The following is an 18,656-nucleotide window of genomic DNA, read 5'->3' on the forward strand; positions in this document are numbered from 1 at the left end:
ACAACAGAATCTGACTCTCCCACATGTGAAATCACGGTGCGGGCAGAGCCGGGCTCCCTCTGAGGGATCCAGGGAGGGTCCTTCCCTCCCCCTGAAGCTCCCACCTCTGCCTCCATGTCTGAACAGGGCTCTCTCTGTGCGTTTGTGCCTGTGCCTGTTCTGAAGGACACCGGTCATACTGGATTAAATCCACTGCCATCAAGTACGACCTCCTCTTACCATGACCACCTCTGAAAGGCCATCTCCCAATACGAGGGGCAGGGGATACAGTTCAGTGGTCGTGACAGCCCTCAGCAGGCTGCAGGCCTGGGTCCCGTCCTCGGCATCAGGAGCAAAACAAAACAAATACCACAAAACAAAACCACCAAATAAGTGACACTCACAGACACAGAGGAAGGGCTTCCACGTGTTCTTTAAGGGACACAATTTAACTTACAATCAGCATGATCTGGGCCGGGAGCTCAGGCTGCCTGACTCTCGGGAAGGAGTCTGCAGGAAGGCCCCAAGGCTACGGGGAGGAGGGAGGTGCTGCTCCAGCCTGGTGGTGGCCACTGGGGTCTCCTCCCAGAGAAGTGGCTGCAGCGCTGTGGTGTCAATGGGGGGAGGAGGTGTGATGTGGTCACATCCAGCTCAGGGGACAATTCCTATGTAGGCACTGGGGACTGCCGCAGAGCCAGCTACAGCAGGGACTATGCATCCTTGGAGAAGCAGACTCTCCAAGGTCAATCACTCGACCTTGAGGTACCAGTTGACCCTCTGGAACTGCCCGCTATGATCTGGATCTGGGGGTCCACCAGGTCACAAAGTTGGATGGCTCAGCATCAGCCCATCAGCTGGTGTATCGGACGAGCCCAGGCAGAGTCGGGAGGCAGGAGGAGGCTGGCCGAGCAGATGTTCCTACACGAGGCCACCTACGAGGGCACACCAGCACTCCTTATCAACTGACACCTATGTCTGTATGGGAGAGGGAGGTCCCATAGGGCCAGTGTAAGAAGATGGGGAATTCCAAACTTGATTGCCAGATGCTCATTCTAAGGGGGTAATTGAAAATGTCCGGCAGCCACATTACATTGTGTTCACAGACAGCCCTGAATGACAGCGGAGAGGGCAGGACTGGGGGCAAGGCACGTGTTCATCCTATTGTGTAGGAGGAGGAGCAGACTGAGCTGAGGGTAAGTGCAGATTCCAGGGTCAGTGGTGCGGCCAGTAGCGGAGGGCTCAGCAGCAAAAGGGTTACAGGAAAGGCCCTGGTAGAGGCAAGCCGTTGGACCCGTGGGAGTGGGCATGAGGTGTTCTGTGTCATACATTAGTTTCCACCAGGGAACACCTACCATGGAGGACACCTGCAACAGCTCAGTGTACACAATGGTGCCCCAGCCATCCTGGAACCCCAAAGGACACATGAATGGAGCAGCCAGAGTGTCAGGGAGGAGGACCAGACAGGAGATTGACTGCACATGCTCCCAATGACACACGGCCACCCCTGAGTCTCCAATCAGCCAGTAATTGAGGCCAAGCTGAGCCTCCGATATGGCGCTGCTCCCTGAGGGGACCAGCCATCTATTCGGAAGCAAGTAAAGTCCCTTATCTCCTGGAGGACCCACAAGAACAGACTCCTACACCAGGGGTGTTTGCTGCCCACAGAGCAGTATCAGGGCCCCCAGGCATGTGATCCCCATGGAGCAACATGGAGAGAGGACCCTGGCCAGGAGGCCTGAGAGGAGCCATGATGAGCGTCTTCTGGTCTCACCTCCAGAAAGGCGGTCTCACCCAGGGCCGGAATGGTCAGGCGGGGACAGGGCTGCAGCCCCAGGTGACACGGACAAGGATGAGGAGAGCAACCTCAGTCACAGCATAGGCACCACGAAGGCACCATGCAGGCACTGTGGCCCTGCTCCCAAGGACGCCCACGTGAGCCCAGGGGCCACAGGGTGGAGGCGGGAATGGCCCCACTCACTGTCACTGCAGTGACCCACTGGGCTTCCTGTCCCTGCAACTCTGGACTCTGTAGGGCTGGAAGTTCAGATCCTACGAGGGGTATCACCAGGAGTCCCCGTGTGCCACAAGTCACAGCTGCCACCAGGATCCTTTGATGCCTGTGTCTGGGGACAGGAGTGGGACAAAGTGTTTCTGTTTGGAGGGATTCACTGACCTCGATCCCCAGCCGAGGACAGGCTGGTTTGCACTGGGTCCAGGAGGAGTGTGTGAAAGCCAGCTCCGCTTGGCTCCTCCCCCATGAGTGACCGGTCCTGAGGAGGGTGTGGTCCTCCAGGCTCAGGGCTTTCAGGAGGAAGGTGGGGAACAGGAGCAAACCCCTGGCGGTCCCAGCCAGTGGCAGCACCAGGGCTCGTGGTTAGTCCTACTGCCCCTCTTCTAAGTATCTTCCAAGATGAGAGGCTCAAGGAACGAAGGGGGAGCTGCTCCCCGAACACACGCTGCAAGGGGCTGTGTGTGGTGCAGGGGGGCTGGTGGCCTGCAGGTGTCCTCAGCACTCCTTCCAAGGGACCCACAGCACAGCCATCCTCCACTGGTAGCCCAGAACCTCCCCGTGGGTGTCCACACTCTCCCTGGCTGTTCCCCGGTGAACACGCAACCCCGAGCAGCGCCTCCTCTTTCTGAGACTCCTCTGACTAAAGGCTTCTGCTTGGTGGCTGCCCCTGGCCTGGCAGGGCTTTCTCAGAACAGTGCTGCCCTCGGGGACTCTTCCTGCCCAATCCTGCCAGTGTCAGGGCCACTCCCGCCCTTTTCCCTCGCCAGTGCCTCCCCTATCACCTCTCTTGCATGTCTAGTTCCCTCTGGGCAGCTGATTCCCTGAGGTTTCAGCTGACACAGATACAGCAGGACAGAGGGACACGGGGCACTTGGTGGTTTGTTGGTACAGTGAGGGAGAGAGGTGGACTGAGATGCCGGTGAATCAGCTGAAACAGGCCCACGTTTTCATTGGTAAGGGTCAGTAGAGCAAAATTAACAGTCTGGAGAGATGTGCACAGAGACTGTGACCGAGGGCTTTCACCTTGACCTACAGAGAAACCGTGGAGGCTCGTTTACGCTCCTATGCTGTGCTGGCGACACTGCCAGGCTTCACAAACATCCCGTTATAAACTTACCAACACTGACGTTTTTGCATCTTTGTAGCTCACTCTAAACCTGGCTCGAAATCAACTTTTGAAAAAGGGAGCTTCAAAATATTTTAAGCAATGAGAAAATGGTTAGAATAAATATAGACCTTCTCCAAGAAATATCACAATGCTGTTATCTATGTTCTCTTGAAATGAAAGCAAAACGGAGAAGTGAATCCAAGGCAGAGTGTTTTGCAATCTTGTGTAGCCCTGGGAGCAACCATTTTGTGAATCTGAATTTAAAGATGGAAAGAGATGCTAGGGTCAAAAGAAAAAAAATCAGGAAGAGGTAAGAGAAAACCAAAGGAAAGTGGGCGCCTTTCCTCACTCCCCCGCCCTCCTGCCAGCCGGGGAATCTGGTTACAGTGCCATGGGAGTTTAACCATAAATAAATTGAACCTGAATTACGCTTGTCAAAGTAAATGAGCAACACTGGCTTCATGGTTCTGAATCTTGCCTTCCGTGATCGCTGGATTTTTCTTGCTCAGGTAACTGGAAACATCATTGATGGACATTGCTAACCCCAATTATTTGTGAGCTTTGGCTGGCTTTCTTAATTACAAAGGGAAAAGTCCTTTTCCTGTAGGAGAAGATTTGGGCACTCAGGTGCCTTCACTTATTCATCTAAATTCCCAGAGTGACAAGACTTCCCAGGGTCTCTGCTGTTCCTGGCCTGGGAAATGGTCCTGCGTCCCCACCCATCCCCACTTCCTTCCCCACAGATGCTCAGAATGGGCTCTGTGAGGAGCACAGCGTGGCTGCAGCACAGAGGGGTGAGTGTGGCCATGGAGCAGGCGACAGAGGGACAGGCAGGGACATCAATAGCAGGGGCTCCTATTAGTACTCACTCTGCCTGAGGAACATCTCTTTCCTTCTCTCTTTTCTGCTTCCTTCTTTCCTCTCCAGATTGTTAAAAAAAAAAAAAAAACCTTACGAGGGGGCAAAACAAACAAACAAAATAATTAAGTTAATTAAAAGTGAGAAACTAGGGCTTTTGGATTGCAAGAGACAGAAATCCAGCTCTTGCTTAAGACAATGTGGGGATTTCCTTGACTCACAGGGAAAGGAAGAAGAGGAACTGGACTCAGGGACCACAGGAACTGGGCATTCAGCCGTGGGTACTATGTTCTGGGTGCTGTACCCAGGCTGGTAGGCGCTGGGCATAGAGTGGGGCAGCTCCAGGCTGAGGATGAACGGCCTCGGGAGAAGAACTAACTGGGCTCGGTCTGCTCCAGCTGGAGTCCCCTGACTGTCACCCAGGACCAGGTCCCCAGTGTGAGTGGAAGCAGGGGGAGGGATCCTGGCAGCCTCCAAGTTCCCCCGAAGGAAGATAGAGCGATTCGTGCAGGATTCCAGCAGGAGTAACTGTTGCTAAGGGCAACAGCTCTGATGTCCACGTTCTAGCCACCCCAGTGCCACAAGGTGCAAACAGGGCAGAATCCAGGAGCAAGACAACTATTCTAGATATAAGGCCAAACAGGAATCTCTCTCTAGGGATCTTTGCATATGTCTTTTTTATGTCTCAAATGATCAAATCCCGGAGTTAGCTAGCAACCATTTAGCTCTGGCCCTAATAAGATGGGTCCTTTCCAACAGGGTTTCAGGCAGTCCTGCTGGAACATTCTAGATAGAAGCAGCCTGCCCCACAGTGGTCTTGTGCCTCCTCTGAGCTCTGTCCCAAAACCTGCTGCCTCCCTGCTCCCTCCTAAGCCCTGTGCAAAGCCCAGCACATAAGCAGTACCCTTCTGAAGTCCCGCACGACCCTTCTTCTATCTAGAAATCTCTTCCACCCGATCCTTGGGTGGTATCGCATTTACGGGCCTCCAGCTCTGCAATCTAGAAAATACTCTAGAAAGACTCAAAACCAACACCTATAAAAACCAACAAACTCATTTTACATCTGACACAATAGATCCCCTACATAAGTCACTCAGCCCTCCAACCCTTGCAGTGTTTAAGAATTCAATGAGCTCATCAACGAACACTCTGTGAAACAGGAAGTACTCACACGCTTATTGTTTCTCACTCTGCAACTGGAGTGAGCTTATCCGGTGTTTTCCCATCTGTGCGTCCAACATATAATCGACCCTCAGTGCAGCCCGCAGGGGGCTGGAGCTCCTAATTTGCCATTGGAAGGCTGGGCCCTTGACGTGCTCAGGGTCAGGTTTCTGCTGATTCATCACAACATGCACTCAATAAATATTAATTAATTGAACACAGGAAGAAAAGGCAGTGGTTCCTGACACTGACCACACAGTCTGTTGGTGTCCATCTCAGCCTTCCAAGAACTCAGAGAGAAAGAAGGAGCATCCTTGGCAGGTTCAATGCCTGTCTGATGGAGAGCACCTGGGAAGTCATCCAAACCAGCTGTCTTCCTTTGCAGATAAAACGCTTGAAGAGGTCCCCATCCGCCCAGCTTGGCAGGTGAGTGCAAGTTCACCCAGACCAGGGCCCAGGCTCCTGTCCAGAGTGGCTTCCACTCAGTAAATAGAACAAAAACTACTATGAAAGTTTTTCTCCTTCTTCCACTACTTTGTATCTTTTCCAAAATAAATAACAGAAAGATCAAAGTCTTAAACGTAAAATGATTTGCATGCAAAAAATGAAAGCATAAAAATTACAGAAGTAAATATGGGGATGTTTTAGAAATAATTTTGAAGTAGGAAGGACATCCCTAAGTGTGACAGAAAACCCCAGTAGACATAAAAATAAATTGATACCAGGTGCAGTGACCCATGCCTGAAATCCCAATGACTTGGGAGGCTGAGACAGGAGGATTGTAAGTTCAAGATCAACTTTAGCAACTCAGTGAGGCCCTAGGGACTTAGACCCTGTCTCAAAATTTAAAAAATAAAATAAAAAGGGCTGGGGATGTGGCTCAGTGGTTAAGTGCCCTGGGTTCACCCTGGTATCTCCCCCAAATTAAGAAAGTAATCCATTTAAGTAGGAAAAATTCTGCATGGAGAATGGTGATAAACACATTCAAAAGACAATAAATGGGGAAAAAATACTGGTAACTCCCAGCACTGACAAGGGTCTATTTTTTTAGTATCTGAAGAATAGTACGTAAGAAAAAGACCTCCAATCCAGCAGGAGCCTAGGGGAAAAAAATCACAAAGAGACAATTCACACAAAGGCAACTGCAAATACAGATATACAGGGCTGGGCGCAGTGGTGCATGCCCGTAATCACAGTGGCTCGGGAAGCTGAGGCAGAAGGATCACTAGTTCAAAGGCAGCCTCAGCAAAAGTGAAACGCTAAACAACTCAGTGAGACCCTGTCTCTAAACAAAATACAAAATAAGGCTGGGGATGTGGCTGGGTGGTTGAGTGCCCCTGAGTTCAATCCCTAGTACCCAAAACAAACAAACAAATGTACAGAGACTTTCGTTCATCACAATAGGAGGCACTATTGCACCTAACAGATTGGCAGATGTCAAAAACCTGGAAATAGGTTGTGTTCCCGTGGGTGCAGAAAGACAGGTGTGATGGTGTGATGTTGGCTGTGAGGGTCGACCAGCCTCCAGGAGGACGAAATTCACAACGTGCACGTTCCTCGCTGAGCAGCCGCCCTGCAGAGCACTCCTGATTTTGCGAAGTGCCCTGGGCCTGGGCTTCCCAGCGCCCAAGCAGCCGAGGCTCTCGTCATCAGGAAACTGCTTACATACATAGAATGTAATAAGTAAGCAGTGCTCAACACCAACCCTGGGGTGTGCACACAGTGGACTACTACTCAGGGGTGTGCACACAGTGGACTACTACTCAGTCATCCCAGGAGCAACATGGCCACCTAGGACGTGACGTGGACAACCAACCTTCAATGCTGAGCCAGATACAGGCCTCTGTCTGTGCAGTAAAGTGCCTGCGTGTCCCTCACCCCCACCCCAGATGCTTCCCATGGCTCTCCTGGCACCTTCCCCTCATCAGCAGGTGGCACTGCTTCCTAGCCCCAGGAAAACAAGCACTCAGGAAAGAGCCTGGTCTCCCAGCCCCTGTGCTGGGCCCTCCCGTCACGGAGTTCGCGGCGCTGGCTCCTGTGCGCTGGTTCTGCTCCTATTCCAGTGTGAGTCAGCCCCAGGCGACCCTTTTCCCTCCTTCTCACTAAGTCCCTAGGGCCTCACTAAGTTGCTAAAGTTGATCTTGAACTTGCAATCCTCCTGGAATAGGAGGATTCCGCGGCCCTTTTCCCTCCTTCCTGCATCATCCACCCCTCCCGCCTGGTTGGGGTGCTGTCCTGAGCACATCAACATGGATGATATACCCCGACTTAGAAGGATCCCTCTGCTGATCCCGTTCCTCCCTGTCCACTCCCGTGTTCAGTGGAGCTCTGTTCAGGTGTCCACTGAGGACCCCTCCTGCCCCTTCCCGGGCGCCCACTGCACCAGGTGTTGTTCGCACACACCCCTGCTCTTCTAGCTGATGGGCCTCACTCGGGTCAAAGCCAGTCCTCGCTGATGGAAGGGCTGAGCCCTATCTGACCTTCCTCTCACCAAACTTGGAACACCGCAAGCCACCTTTCACGCTTCTGGTACCCTCGTCCTCCAGCCGCCCACTGGGCTCACCCACTCAGCCTCAGACTTGTGCTCATACGTCCAGGGCTCTCAGAGGATGCTCTGCGCTGCCCAAAGTGAAACCAGAGCAGGAGACCCTCTGCCTCCCTCCTCCTCCCGCTCCTACCTCCCCCACCGTCTCCAGTTGGCCAAACCTGTCCAGATGCCAGTCAGCAGGAGATCCTGGGGCTGTTGTTCCCAGTTCAGAGCAGGGTGGGGCAGGGAAGGCATCTTTGAGCAGAAACCTGAGGTTACCCAAAGACACTTCTGCATTCATCCCACAAGTGTTGGGAAGACTGTGAGCCATGGTGAATAGGCGCTACAGTGACAAGAAAATGTCCTCTTACACAGGCTAGTGGACAATGAACTTTGTAATTACACTTTGCTCTTTGACCTAGAAGGTCAAAAGCTACAATAAGTGGGGACAGAAAAGGCAAAGCAAGGCTTTCAGCACAGTGGTGCTGTTGGCCCTGTGTGTGGTGCTGAGGCAGAGGAAGCTTGTGTAAGCCACCGGGAGTCCCACTTGGAAGGCTTCTCTCTCCCCCCATTCTCTTCCAAGACCTCATGCAATTCTTAGGAGTTATATTTAGGAACATTGTACAAAATATCTTTTGATCCACATTGGCATAAGGAGAGTTGTCAAATACCACCATGTCCTTGAGATCCGTCCTGCACGTCCGTCCAGAGTCCTTGAACTGAACATCTCTGTGGGATTTGCTGAGCACCAAATGGGCATTGATTGATTGCAGACTGAAGTGCTAAGACACAAGGACAATGGTGGACTATGCAAGGTCGCTGGGGGCTGACTCAGGCAGCTTCCTTTTCGTTGGGATCGTGCCTATGCCTCTCCAGTGGGACTTGAAGGTCAAAGGTAGCTGTGCACACCTGAAAATCAAGGTCACCCTTGCTGCCCATGCCAAGGGCACAGATGATATGTGCATTTATTTTCTCCTGGAGTCTTGATGAAAAGCCCTGATGATGTTCTAGAGGCCAGGCCTGGCTGTCAGCTACATGTTACCTGAGGGGACGTCATCAGTGGTCAGCCAGGAGGTCAGATACACCCTCCCATGTTCGTTAGGGCCACATTGTCCTGCACTTTGGAGCTGGTATAATTGCCAAAGTAACTTTGTTTGCTTAGGAAATGATTATGATTAATTTGCATTATTTACTCACGTACCAATGGACAGATGATCAAGAGGTCAGAAAACGGTCAGGAGCCATATTCAGGTTATAGTGGGACTCCAAACTTCCCAGGGTTGATGGTCTGCTTATTGCATGCTAATAACTAAGTCTAGGGCTGACACACAGAGACCTTTAGTCCCATTCTGCAACCTGGGGAGCCCAGACGTTTCACCCCATGGCAGGTGAGGCAGATCACTAGAACGGGCATGCTGTGGGTCAGTGACGAAGGCAGCTGTTGGCAGAACCAACGACTTCATTCCCAGCTAATGCTGTTTACGTGACTACGGCCCTTAGTCAGGAAGGGAGCTGATTGCTGGGATTACCTGCCTTTTATTTAGCAAACAGACGCTCTCCACTGTGCCCCACTGCGTGGTTCCACGCACCCTGCTTGCTGAATCTGTTGTTCTGGAGAACTGCTGAATGTGCTTTTAGGCACAGGGCTGGCAAAGACCCAGGCTTCTCCCCAAGGGAAGAAGTGAACAGCAATTCTGACCCTTGGGAGAACATTGCTACAGAGTTCGCCCTTTCCTCCTCCCAAAGTGCATCCCGGATCTCGCCAACGGGGCTGCCTGAGGTTGACAGGCATTATGGATCAAGGGCAGCCTGAAAGGAGATGGAGGAGGGGGCCAAATTGGGTGCCCCCAAAATCAAAATGGACCCATGAAGGGGGTGGTCAGGAGATTTGGCATCCCAGGGCAGTGTTCCACTCACCCGGGCCCCCTGCCTCTCTTCCCTCAGGTATCAACACTAGTGGCTTCATTTGCACTGGTGAGTGCCCAAGCTGAAAGGGAAGTGGAAATGGGAATGTGCCTGTTGGCCTTGGTTGCCATTGTCAGGTACATGCCCTGAGCTTGGTGTCCAGTGAGTTAGCACAGCATTTACAGAGGCCCCGAGCCCACACCTTGTTGGATCATTTTCCCAAGAGTGGCATTTGGCATGGAATTGAGTCCCTGGGGTCCTGAAGATAGAAGCCATTGCTCTCACAATCCTGTGTCACTGTCTGGAAACAAGGCAGCAGAGATGTCCTGTAGCCTATCTAAGTCACCTGGGAGGCATTTACTAGAGAGTCTTCTTAGTCTTGCGTAAAGCTTTTAAAAGAGGAGGGGGGCAAATCTGTTCTGTTGTCATAAAGGGAACAGCAATGAGAACCAAGGGACATAAGTTAATGGATGCAAAGCACTTGCTAGCAACTAGGATGCAGCTTCCCTAGATCGTGAAGTGCATATGCTGTTCTCTCAGGGGGGCTAATAGACATTAGAGGAGATGATTTATATGAGCTACCCAGCATGGTGACCAAAGAGTTGCTTCCTGTCTCCTTTCCCACATGGGGACACTGCCAATGAGGAGGGGGATTCATCAGACACACACATCCATCTATAAGTCCCCAGAATCCTGCCATCGGTGACATTCCAAGGGCACAGGGCAGGTGTGGACTTTGAATCCATGAGTACACCACCGATTCTGAACCCTTCTAGGTTGTCAATGCTCTACAGAGATGACCTGTGGCTTCCAAAATCATCTTCATTTATGTGAGATATTAATAGACAAAAGAAAAAGCAGAAGTAGGAAAAGCAGAGACAAGTAAGTCTGGAAAATTGGGTTAAGTGAAATTAAAGCGCCAGGACCCACCCCTAAGCCCTGGGTGGAGGTTTCCTTTACTCACAGTCTTAACATCCCTTGTCTTGCAGTTCCCGACTCGGTCATAGGCCTTGGCCTTGATGCAGCAGTTTAATCATCTTCTCTGAATGAAACATTGACCTGGTTTGAGAAGAGGTGGTGCCATCATGATGGGCCAAGAAGTTGAGCAGAAGCCCTGAGGGCGGGTGATGCTAGTGCCCTGGAACAGCAGTCCCACAGTCACCAATTTTTGGACTGGGAAACAGGGTTAACAGTACTGCTCACTGGATATGCTGAAGCACGCAAAACCCCCAACAGCCTGTGCACTAACTACGGACTCACCATCATCTGCCCAGACCAACCACAATTCAAATGAGAAGTGTCTCAGCATGCCCGCTCCCCTCCACAGGAAGCCTTGTCCTGAGCCACCTCTGGTCAAAGACCTGGGGTGTGTCTATCGTCATTATATCTTTGTTGTTTTTAATTACCGATGTATTGTGGAATGGTACTTTTGTAAAATTCTGTGAAAAGGTGAATTGCTAGAGCAATAAAATTGATGAAGTCATGCAAAATATAATCCAGACAAAAGACAAGCCCTGGTTAAAAAGGCTTTAGAAATCGTGTAAAGATCACCCGCTCCTTTTCCCGATGGCAATGCTGGCACACAGTGGCAGTGGCCGTGAGGAGTGGGACTCCAGAAGTCCTCCTGGAGCACGTGGGATGGTTCTCGGCAAGCTCTTTCTCACCCTTCCATCAATCAGAAGGACGGAGCAGACAAGGGGGAGATGAATGAGGCTCTGGCCTTGGGTGGAAATATTATGAGTGTGCCCAAAACTCAGCCAGCAATATAAAGGATATTTTAATGTAATCTTTCCTAAAAATCAGAATTTTGCCCTAAGGCAGGATCAACGAGCCAAGCAACATTGGAGCTGAGGCAAAAGGCAAAACTCAGTAATCCTATCTTCATTTTGGTATTTTGTTCAGCACATATTTTACTGCATTATTTTGGGGAAGGTCATAGGCAGGGCATTCAGCAATGTGGATGGCAGGGATTGTGGCATGGACAGCTGCTTGAGCACACTGCATGTAGCTAGCTCCTGGCTGAAATAACCATATGCACACCCACAGGTAGGAGAAAAGGGGTGTTTTCAGAAAGTGCCCCAAAGCAAAACAATTACAGTGTTCCCTCCAATCTGGATAGAAGACATATAATCAATTTAATAATATCTTTTGAGAAGAAAAAAAAAAGTCTGTTAACCTTCCTCTGACATCACCTAAAGGAAACACTCCAATTTCAGAAATATTAACATATGGTAACAAAATGGGGGAGGGAATGCTGTTAAAATGCAGGCAATACAGTGAAATGTTTTAATTTAAAATTCCAAGGCACTAAAACTTGGACTCCAATAAAATAAACTCAGGGAATAAACTAATTATCAATGAAGGATTGTACAAATTTATAGAAATCAATGGATAAAAGTACACAGTATAGTAACTGCTAAAAACTGCCCCATGGAGAAAACACACGATATGATAAGAAACATTGTATGTCCCCTTCTGAGCTCTTCCCAGTGGCTCCTCCCTGACTTCCCTCCGGGTCAGCTGGCTCCCTTCCTATGGCTCCATCTTTCCTTCCAAACCCAGTTCTAATCCAATGGCATGATTTATGCCACTCCATCCCCTCCCACGGCAAATTATCATGGAGATAGGGGTTAACATTTTAAGCTAAAGAGGGGACATTTAAATGACATCCAGGAGTGATTTTTAGTGGTGAGGGTGGACTCCCTTGGTCATTTAACTCCAACTGGCAGACGGAAGGCCTCCCCTCTACTACTTCTAACCAGAGATTTGAGCACTTAGTGAAATAAGAAGGTCTTGCGGGGTCCCTTGAAATCCTTTATCTTGGAGCCACCCAGGAAAAGACCCAGAAATCCCACACCGGGGGCCATGGTGGAGCTTGGAGGTCCACCCCAGACAGCTCTTTTTAGAGGGACCCTGAGCTACTAGGCTGAGCTGCTGCGGGACTGAGGGCGTCTTCCAGTCCGGCTTCACGCTGGGCTGGAGAGCAGGGGAAAGGAGACAGGTAAACCCGACCTCAACCCACCCCAAGACCAGGGACCCATCCATCTCAGAACTTGGGCTGGAAACCTTGAGCTTGGCCAAAACAGGGCTCCCTGGGCCGAGACGTGGCCTTTTTCTAAGGCACGTTCACTACCTTGCGCTAACCACGCCTCCTCCGAAGAGAAAACTGTGCGGAGGCGGCACTTGGACAGGAATTAAGGCCAACTTCTCATGGACCCCCAAGGTGTCTCCAAAATGACCCTTGCTGCGCTCTTCCTCTGGGTGGAATGCGTGCATTACTGAGTACAGAACGACCGAGCTGATGTCTATATTCAGAAAGCTCGAGTGACATTTGGAGTCACCGCGTCCTCTATCTAAGCAGGAGGGGAAGCGAACCCCACTCTCCCCACTTCCAACCCCGGGAGCTGAGGTCGTTCGATCCGGGAGAGCACCTGGGGGCGGGGCCTCAGCAGCGGGCGGGGCCATTTACGCACCCCAGTGGCTCTAAAGGACTGTGCCAGCACGTGGAGCCCCCTTGCCCTGGTTTTCAGGCCCTCTCTCACCCATTTCTTCCCGCAGTCTCAGGAACTGCGTTTTCCGCGACGCGGGAACGTGAGCTTTACCGCGGATCCACTGCACAAATCCTGATGAAGCACAGCTGAGCGGGTGGGTGGGTGGGTGGATGGGGGAGAAAAGCCTGCACTCACCCAGAGACCCAGACCGCTCTCCTTGTGGATTGGGGTCCAAACGCCAGGTGGGCGGTTTTCCGTGAAGCCTGTGCTGGTCAACGTGCAACCCACCGAAAACCGGGGGTTCCCATAGCTGCCGGGTCTGCAGCAGGGACGAGACGCGTGTGCGTATGTGTGTTTCAGGGGGTCATGCCCACAGTGTCTCCCACAGAGACACTGGGAGACGCGATGGATCCGAAATCAGCACCGAGAAAGTCCCAGCGGCCTCGGCCGCAGGGGACAGCGAGCGGCGACCCGGGGGCGACGGGGAGTGGGGCCGTGGCGCCGCACGCCGCGCACTTCCTGTTCAACACGCGCCGCCTTCCACCGCCCTGCGCTCCTCGAGCCTGCGCCGATGCCAGGCCCGGCTCCTCACTGTCCCTCTCATTCCCGGGGGACCGCGGCACGGCTGTGGGCGGGGGGCGGGTGCCCTGCCCTCCTAGCTCAGCAGGGCTCCGGGCGCGCCCTCGGGCCCGCAGGCCTGCGAGCCGCCAGAAGTTCTGCCTGCAGCCACGCAGTAGCCCAATTGCAAAGAGCCTTCGCCTTTGCACCTCCTCTTCCCCTCCTGCCCTCCCTCTGGCCCAGAGAGGGGGACGGCCCTGGTTCCAGGCTCCAGGCTGCTTTATTCTGCGGCCGAGGGTTAAGTATATATGTACAAACTGTCTGGCTCTCGCCACGGTCTCCACCTAGGCACAGGCACAGGAGCGCTGTTTTCAAATTATTGTTTTCTTTCTTTCTTCTTCTTCTTCTTTTTTTAATAGCACCTGCCTTTCAGATTACCTCTGGGAATCTGTGGGAGGAGCCAAGAGGGTGGAAAATGTTGCTTCGCTTTGCAAAAGGAAGAAAACTTTGTCACCCAGCAGGAGACCTCTGCCACGCGTAACCGAACCAGCACGGGCTCTGGCTCTGACTCTGACTTTGCACCCGATGATTCCGTAGGAAAGAGCACGTTCCAACTCAGCGCTCCCCGCCGACCGCCATCCGCTCCGGTGGCGCGGCGCGAGTTACCTGCTCCACCCGCCCTCCCCGCGGAAGTCCCCACGAGGTGTCTTCAGGGTGGAAGGACAGTCATAAAGAGCGCGCGGCTCCAGTCCAACGGCAGCGGCCGGGGAGACGGGAGGGGACAGAACCCCAGGGACGAGTCACCGGAATTAACTTCTGGTTAAAGTTATGGGAAGCGCGGCCATGGACACCAAGAAGAAGAAAGAGGCTTCCAGCCCAGGCGGGAGCGGCGGCAAGAAAAATCCCAGCCAGAAGCGGCGTTCGCTGCGAGTGCACATTCCGGTGAGTCCCAGCCCTCCAGTCGCTCCAGACCCCGGCGCCGAGGCGGTTAACTCGGGACGCCCCGCGCGCGCCGTGCGTGCCCCTCCTGTCACTTCTGCAGCTGGGGGGAAGGGTGGAGGGGCAGGGCCCGACTAGGCTGCAGAGGCGAGGTTGGATCTCGCTCGCCACCCGTGTGTGGCCCGGACACTGGGACCGTCCGGAGCGGGGGCGGCTGCAGAGGAGTGGGGGCGCGGGGCGCGCTCCCGGGCCGGGCGCGGCTGGTGGCCGGCTGGGCGTAGCCCTGGATCCAGCCGGGTGCGGGTGGGGGGGGGGGCGGTGCATCGTGTTGTTTTGCTGAAAAAGGACGGTGTGGACTGCGCTCCGCGGGGGTGGAGCTGCGTGCGGCGGCCGGGGACGAAGGGGAGGGGCGGTGGGTGGGGACAGTGGCGTGGGTGGCTGTGTAACTGCGCCCCCAAATATATCTCTCTCCTCACGAATTTTCTTCGGGGTTCTTCTGGGCGGGGGCTTCTCTGCAGCCCTTCTCGCATGCCCTTCTGGGAGTGTAGTTTGGTCGTGCGTGGTATATGGGGGTTCGGGGCTACTTAATCTGTGCAGGGCTGCCGCGAACTTCAGCCCCCGGCACGCCGGCGACCTGGACTTTGGCGACATCGATCGGTCTGCAGATCGACCTTGTCCAGCCAAGGGGAAGCGACGGGTAGGGTCGTGCGCCCACCTGAGATCCCGTCCGCCTGCCCAGGTAGCGCCAGACCTTTGTCCTGGCCTCCCCATTAGTGGGGTCGTGTCGTGGGAGGTGAACCGGGGCCCTTACTTTTACCCGAAGGGAACCCCCAACTGGGTCACACCCTCCGCCAATACCAACCAAGTGAAAATCAGCACACCACCCGCAGGCGCGCGTACACACACACACACACGTGCTAACACACACCCAGACACATGCCAGACTCTCGGCACACATGGACAGAGGTCTGCTCCATAAAGAATATTTTGTTCCCTTCCTGCGTGGCGGGTTTGGGGCAGGGTGGAGTGTGCAGTGAGTTCAGCCCTCCTCTCAGTGCTGCCTGCACACCCAGTCAAGCTGATCCTTCTTGACAGCCACAGGCAGAGCTGGCTTGCTAGCGCCTGGCCACTCACTCTTCACGGGGAACAGCACTAGACTTTTGCTCCTGTGTCCTTCCTTCCAGACTCTCCCCCAAGATCCTTATGCTTAAACTTTCCCTCCCGGAGTGAATAGCACCTGGTGAGGAAGGTGAGGGCCAGGGGCTCCAAGCCTGCAGCATATAATGGGTACCTACGAGCAGACTGAAGTTGGGCATCCTGACAGTGGAGGGGAGCGCACCCAGGGAGCAGATGACTGGACACCCCCACCCCTGCTGTGGGGCCATCATGGTGGTGACCCAAATATGCAGAAACAAAGGCTTTATTTGAAAAAGACATTTAAAACCCATATTTGCTGCTAAAACAGTGATCCCTTGGGTCAACCATTTAACCATTCCATTTGCCCTGTCTGACAGGTGGAGAAAATAATACCTGTTTTTCCTGCCTTATAGGGATGTAGAAATAATATAATTCATGCAAAAGTCTTTACCATGTAAAGTGCATGTATGACTATTACATTCATGTCTAATTTAAAAATGAGGAGGGGTGGGGGAGAGAAGAACTTGACATTGTCCAGTGGACAAGCCATATTGTATTGAGGTCAAGTGGAAAGCTGGTCTGCAATGCATGTATAAGCTTGTGTGTGTGTGTGTGTGTGTGCGCACGCACGCACGCACGTACATGTGCCTGCACACTTCGGAGGCAATGTCAATGGGAGTGTAGGATGAAATCCAGAACCAGTTTAAGGGACTAGAAATCATAGACAGTGATTTGAAAAACCCACGCTGGGGTTGGGGCACCTGACCGTCCTTTTCGCTGCTAGTGGTGACTCTGGCAGTGTTTTACCAGTCTTAGTTTCATCCAGTTGTTAACAAGTCTAACCATATGCCCACTACTCTCCTTGTAATGAGACAGGACCAAAGGACGGGGCTCTGACTCAGTCCTCACAGAGCTTGTGCTTGCTGGTGGGACCTCAGGGTCCCTTTGTATACCAGCTAGTAACGACCTGTTGGTCACTGTGGTAGGAGAGCTAAGAATTAGTCTGTCTGGGAAAGTGAGTATTTCAGACATACTAGCGAGCACTCCAAGGTCGTGAGATGACCAGTGCAGACAATGGCTGCTGGTAGAGGAGATAGGAAGGAGAGACGCTGTGCTGACGTGTGTAGAAAGACTTCAGGCCCAGAGGGAGAGATGGCCTCTTCCAGATACAGTGAAAAGCTGTGTCTCAAGGAGGACAGGGCTTGAGGTTCAGGGTCCTAGGGAATGGATGGAGACCAGAATAGACAGGACCTTGAAAACAGGTTGCCAGATTTTGTTACTACAAATACAAGATGCCCAGTTAAATTTGGATTTCAGATAAACACGCAGTGTTTTAGATACATGCCTACTAGAAGTGACCCGTCATTTATGTGGACTGGGTGACCTGTATCTCACCAGGCAACCCTGCCTTGAAGACCAGGCCAAGGGAGTGAGGAGTTCCTCTTAAGACGTGGAGAAGTGGCAGTGAACACTGTCAATGCCTTGTACCTTCCCTGGTGACCTGTCCCAAAGTCCCCTGCAGCTGAGATAGGGCAGCTGCCTGCTCGTGCCTTTGTCTCTGCCTGAAGGACTCTGGGCAGAGCAGTGGGCTCAGCCTGTGCAGGGACACCTGGAAGGGCTAGGGTAATGCCCTGAGGGACACCCTCCACTAAGGAGGGTGTCATTGGAGGACAGTAGCCCAGTTCCCCTATTCCTGGTGGGGACAGTTCTGACGTGGGTTCTGCAGGGTGTTCTGGGGGTCCCTGGCAGGGCTGAGCCCCCACTGCACCCTCCTCAGCTTTCTGGCTCCCTGCCTCTCCCCCCCACTCACTCAGTTGGGCTGAGCTAAACTGCCGCACCTGCTCTTGTCTGGTGATATTTTGGAAGGATCCAACCTAAACAGCAGCTAAAAGGCGATGAGAGGGAGGCTGGGAACATGTGCAGGGCAGAGCGAGGGGTGAGTGCCTACTCAGGGAAGCCCACCTGAAGCTCTGGCAACCCCCAGGGGTGAGGGTCCAGGGCCCTACAGTGAGGTCAGAGAAGAACAAGGAATGGCAGGTGGAGGTCAGAGAAGAACAAGGAATGGCAGTTCCCTTTCCCCCATCACCAGAGGGAGATGGGGGAAAGGGAACTGGAGATGGAGCTGGCGTTCATGCAGCAGGGGCGGGTTCCTGGGGGAGTTCAGGCACAGCTGCAACTTTGGTGCTGAGGGCAGCAAGTCCATGGGCAAATCACATCCACCTCCTCAAGACCAGGGTCAGATGGTGGTGGTGTCTCCGAAGTGCCATTTCCAGGGCAATTTTCAATTCCAAGGAGTTTCTCCTAAAAGACATCAAGGTTCTGGTGGCCCTGTGAGCCTAGTCATTTAGTGGTGACAAATGGCATTTGTGGTGACAAGGCCTCCTGGGGCCTCTAGTATCCAAGCAACCTGTCTTATGTTCAGTTGGATGAGCATCTTTTAGGACCTCAGTTTCCACCCCCACATCTGGTGCCCAGTAGAACCATGGCTCACTGTGTTGGGGAATCACTGCAAACTCCTCCCTTGGGCCGTTTAGCCTGCTCCCTTACTGCCAAGGCCCCTGCTGTGCCTTGAGGTCCTGGGGAAGAAGAATCCATTTCATGGGACACCCCAGTGTCTGTGGGTTGTTGCCGGTAAGAGAAACCTATAATTACTAAATAATTTGTAAGTTCAATTAGATTGGTGGCTAGGTATTCAGGAAGAGAAAGTAGCTCTTGGGTCTAAGCATGTCACCTTGCCTGACATTAGCCTCTTTCTCAGCCGTCTCGGATCACCTTCATGGGCCACCTTCTCGGGTCTTGCCAGGGGCAGGGAGGATTCACAGGAGAGGGCAGCTGGCACAGATTCCAGTCTGGGGATGCACAGGGCCCGTAAAGGAGCCAATGGGCACAGTGGCTGGAACTGTGGCCCCTGGTGCCTGCAGGAGGAACAGTGAGGACCGTAGGGGTGGCTTCACAAAGTGTCTCACTGGAGATGAAGCCCTG

General features: G+C 53.0%; 1 protein-coding gene and 2 long non-coding RNA genes across 5 annotated transcripts in view; 1 reads left to right on the forward strand and 2 right to left on the reverse strand.

The window, feature by feature from the left end:
- Positions 1-394: 394 nt before the first annotated feature.
- Positions 395-7,806, reverse strand: LOC114099149 (uncharacterized). Its single transcript, XR_011707241.1, has 2 exons — positions 3,968-7,806; positions 395-3,699 (listed from the first exon to the last, which is right to left on the reverse strand). It is a non-coding gene; the product is annotated as an uncharacterized lncRNA (long non-coding RNA).
- Positions 7,807-8,021: 215 nt separating this feature from the next.
- Positions 8,022-13,580, reverse strand: LOC114099148 (uncharacterized). 2 transcript variants are annotated; one of them, XR_003583842.2, is made up of 3 exons: positions 13,236-13,580; positions 10,514-10,608; positions 8,022-8,553 (listed from the first exon to the last, which is right to left on the reverse strand). It is a non-coding gene; the product is annotated as an uncharacterized lncRNA (long non-coding RNA). The 2 variants fall into 2 exon arrangements; XR_003583843.2 differs by having other exon boundaries at positions 8,022-8,686.
- Positions 13,581-14,426: 846 nt separating this feature from the next.
- Positions 14,427-18,656, forward strand: part of Prkag2 (protein kinase AMP-activated non-catalytic subunit gamma 2) — a 271,108-nt gene continuing 266,878 nt past the window's right edge. For both annotated transcript variants that reach the window (XM_071610760.1, XM_071610761.1), the window contains exon 1: positions 14,427-14,540. In XM_071610760.1, the coding sequence (XP_071466861.1) occupies positions 14,427-14,540 (114 nt within the window). The remainder of the gene's footprint in view (positions 14,541-18,656) is intronic.

The sequence above is a fragment of the Marmota flaviventris genome, chromosome 1, assembly GCF_047511675.1.
Source record: "Marmota flaviventris isolate mMarFla1 chromosome 1, mMarFla1.hap1, whole genome shotgun sequence".
In the NCBI taxonomy this organism is placed as follows: domain Eukaryota; kingdom Metazoa; phylum Chordata; class Mammalia; order Rodentia; family Sciuridae; genus Marmota; species Marmota flaviventris.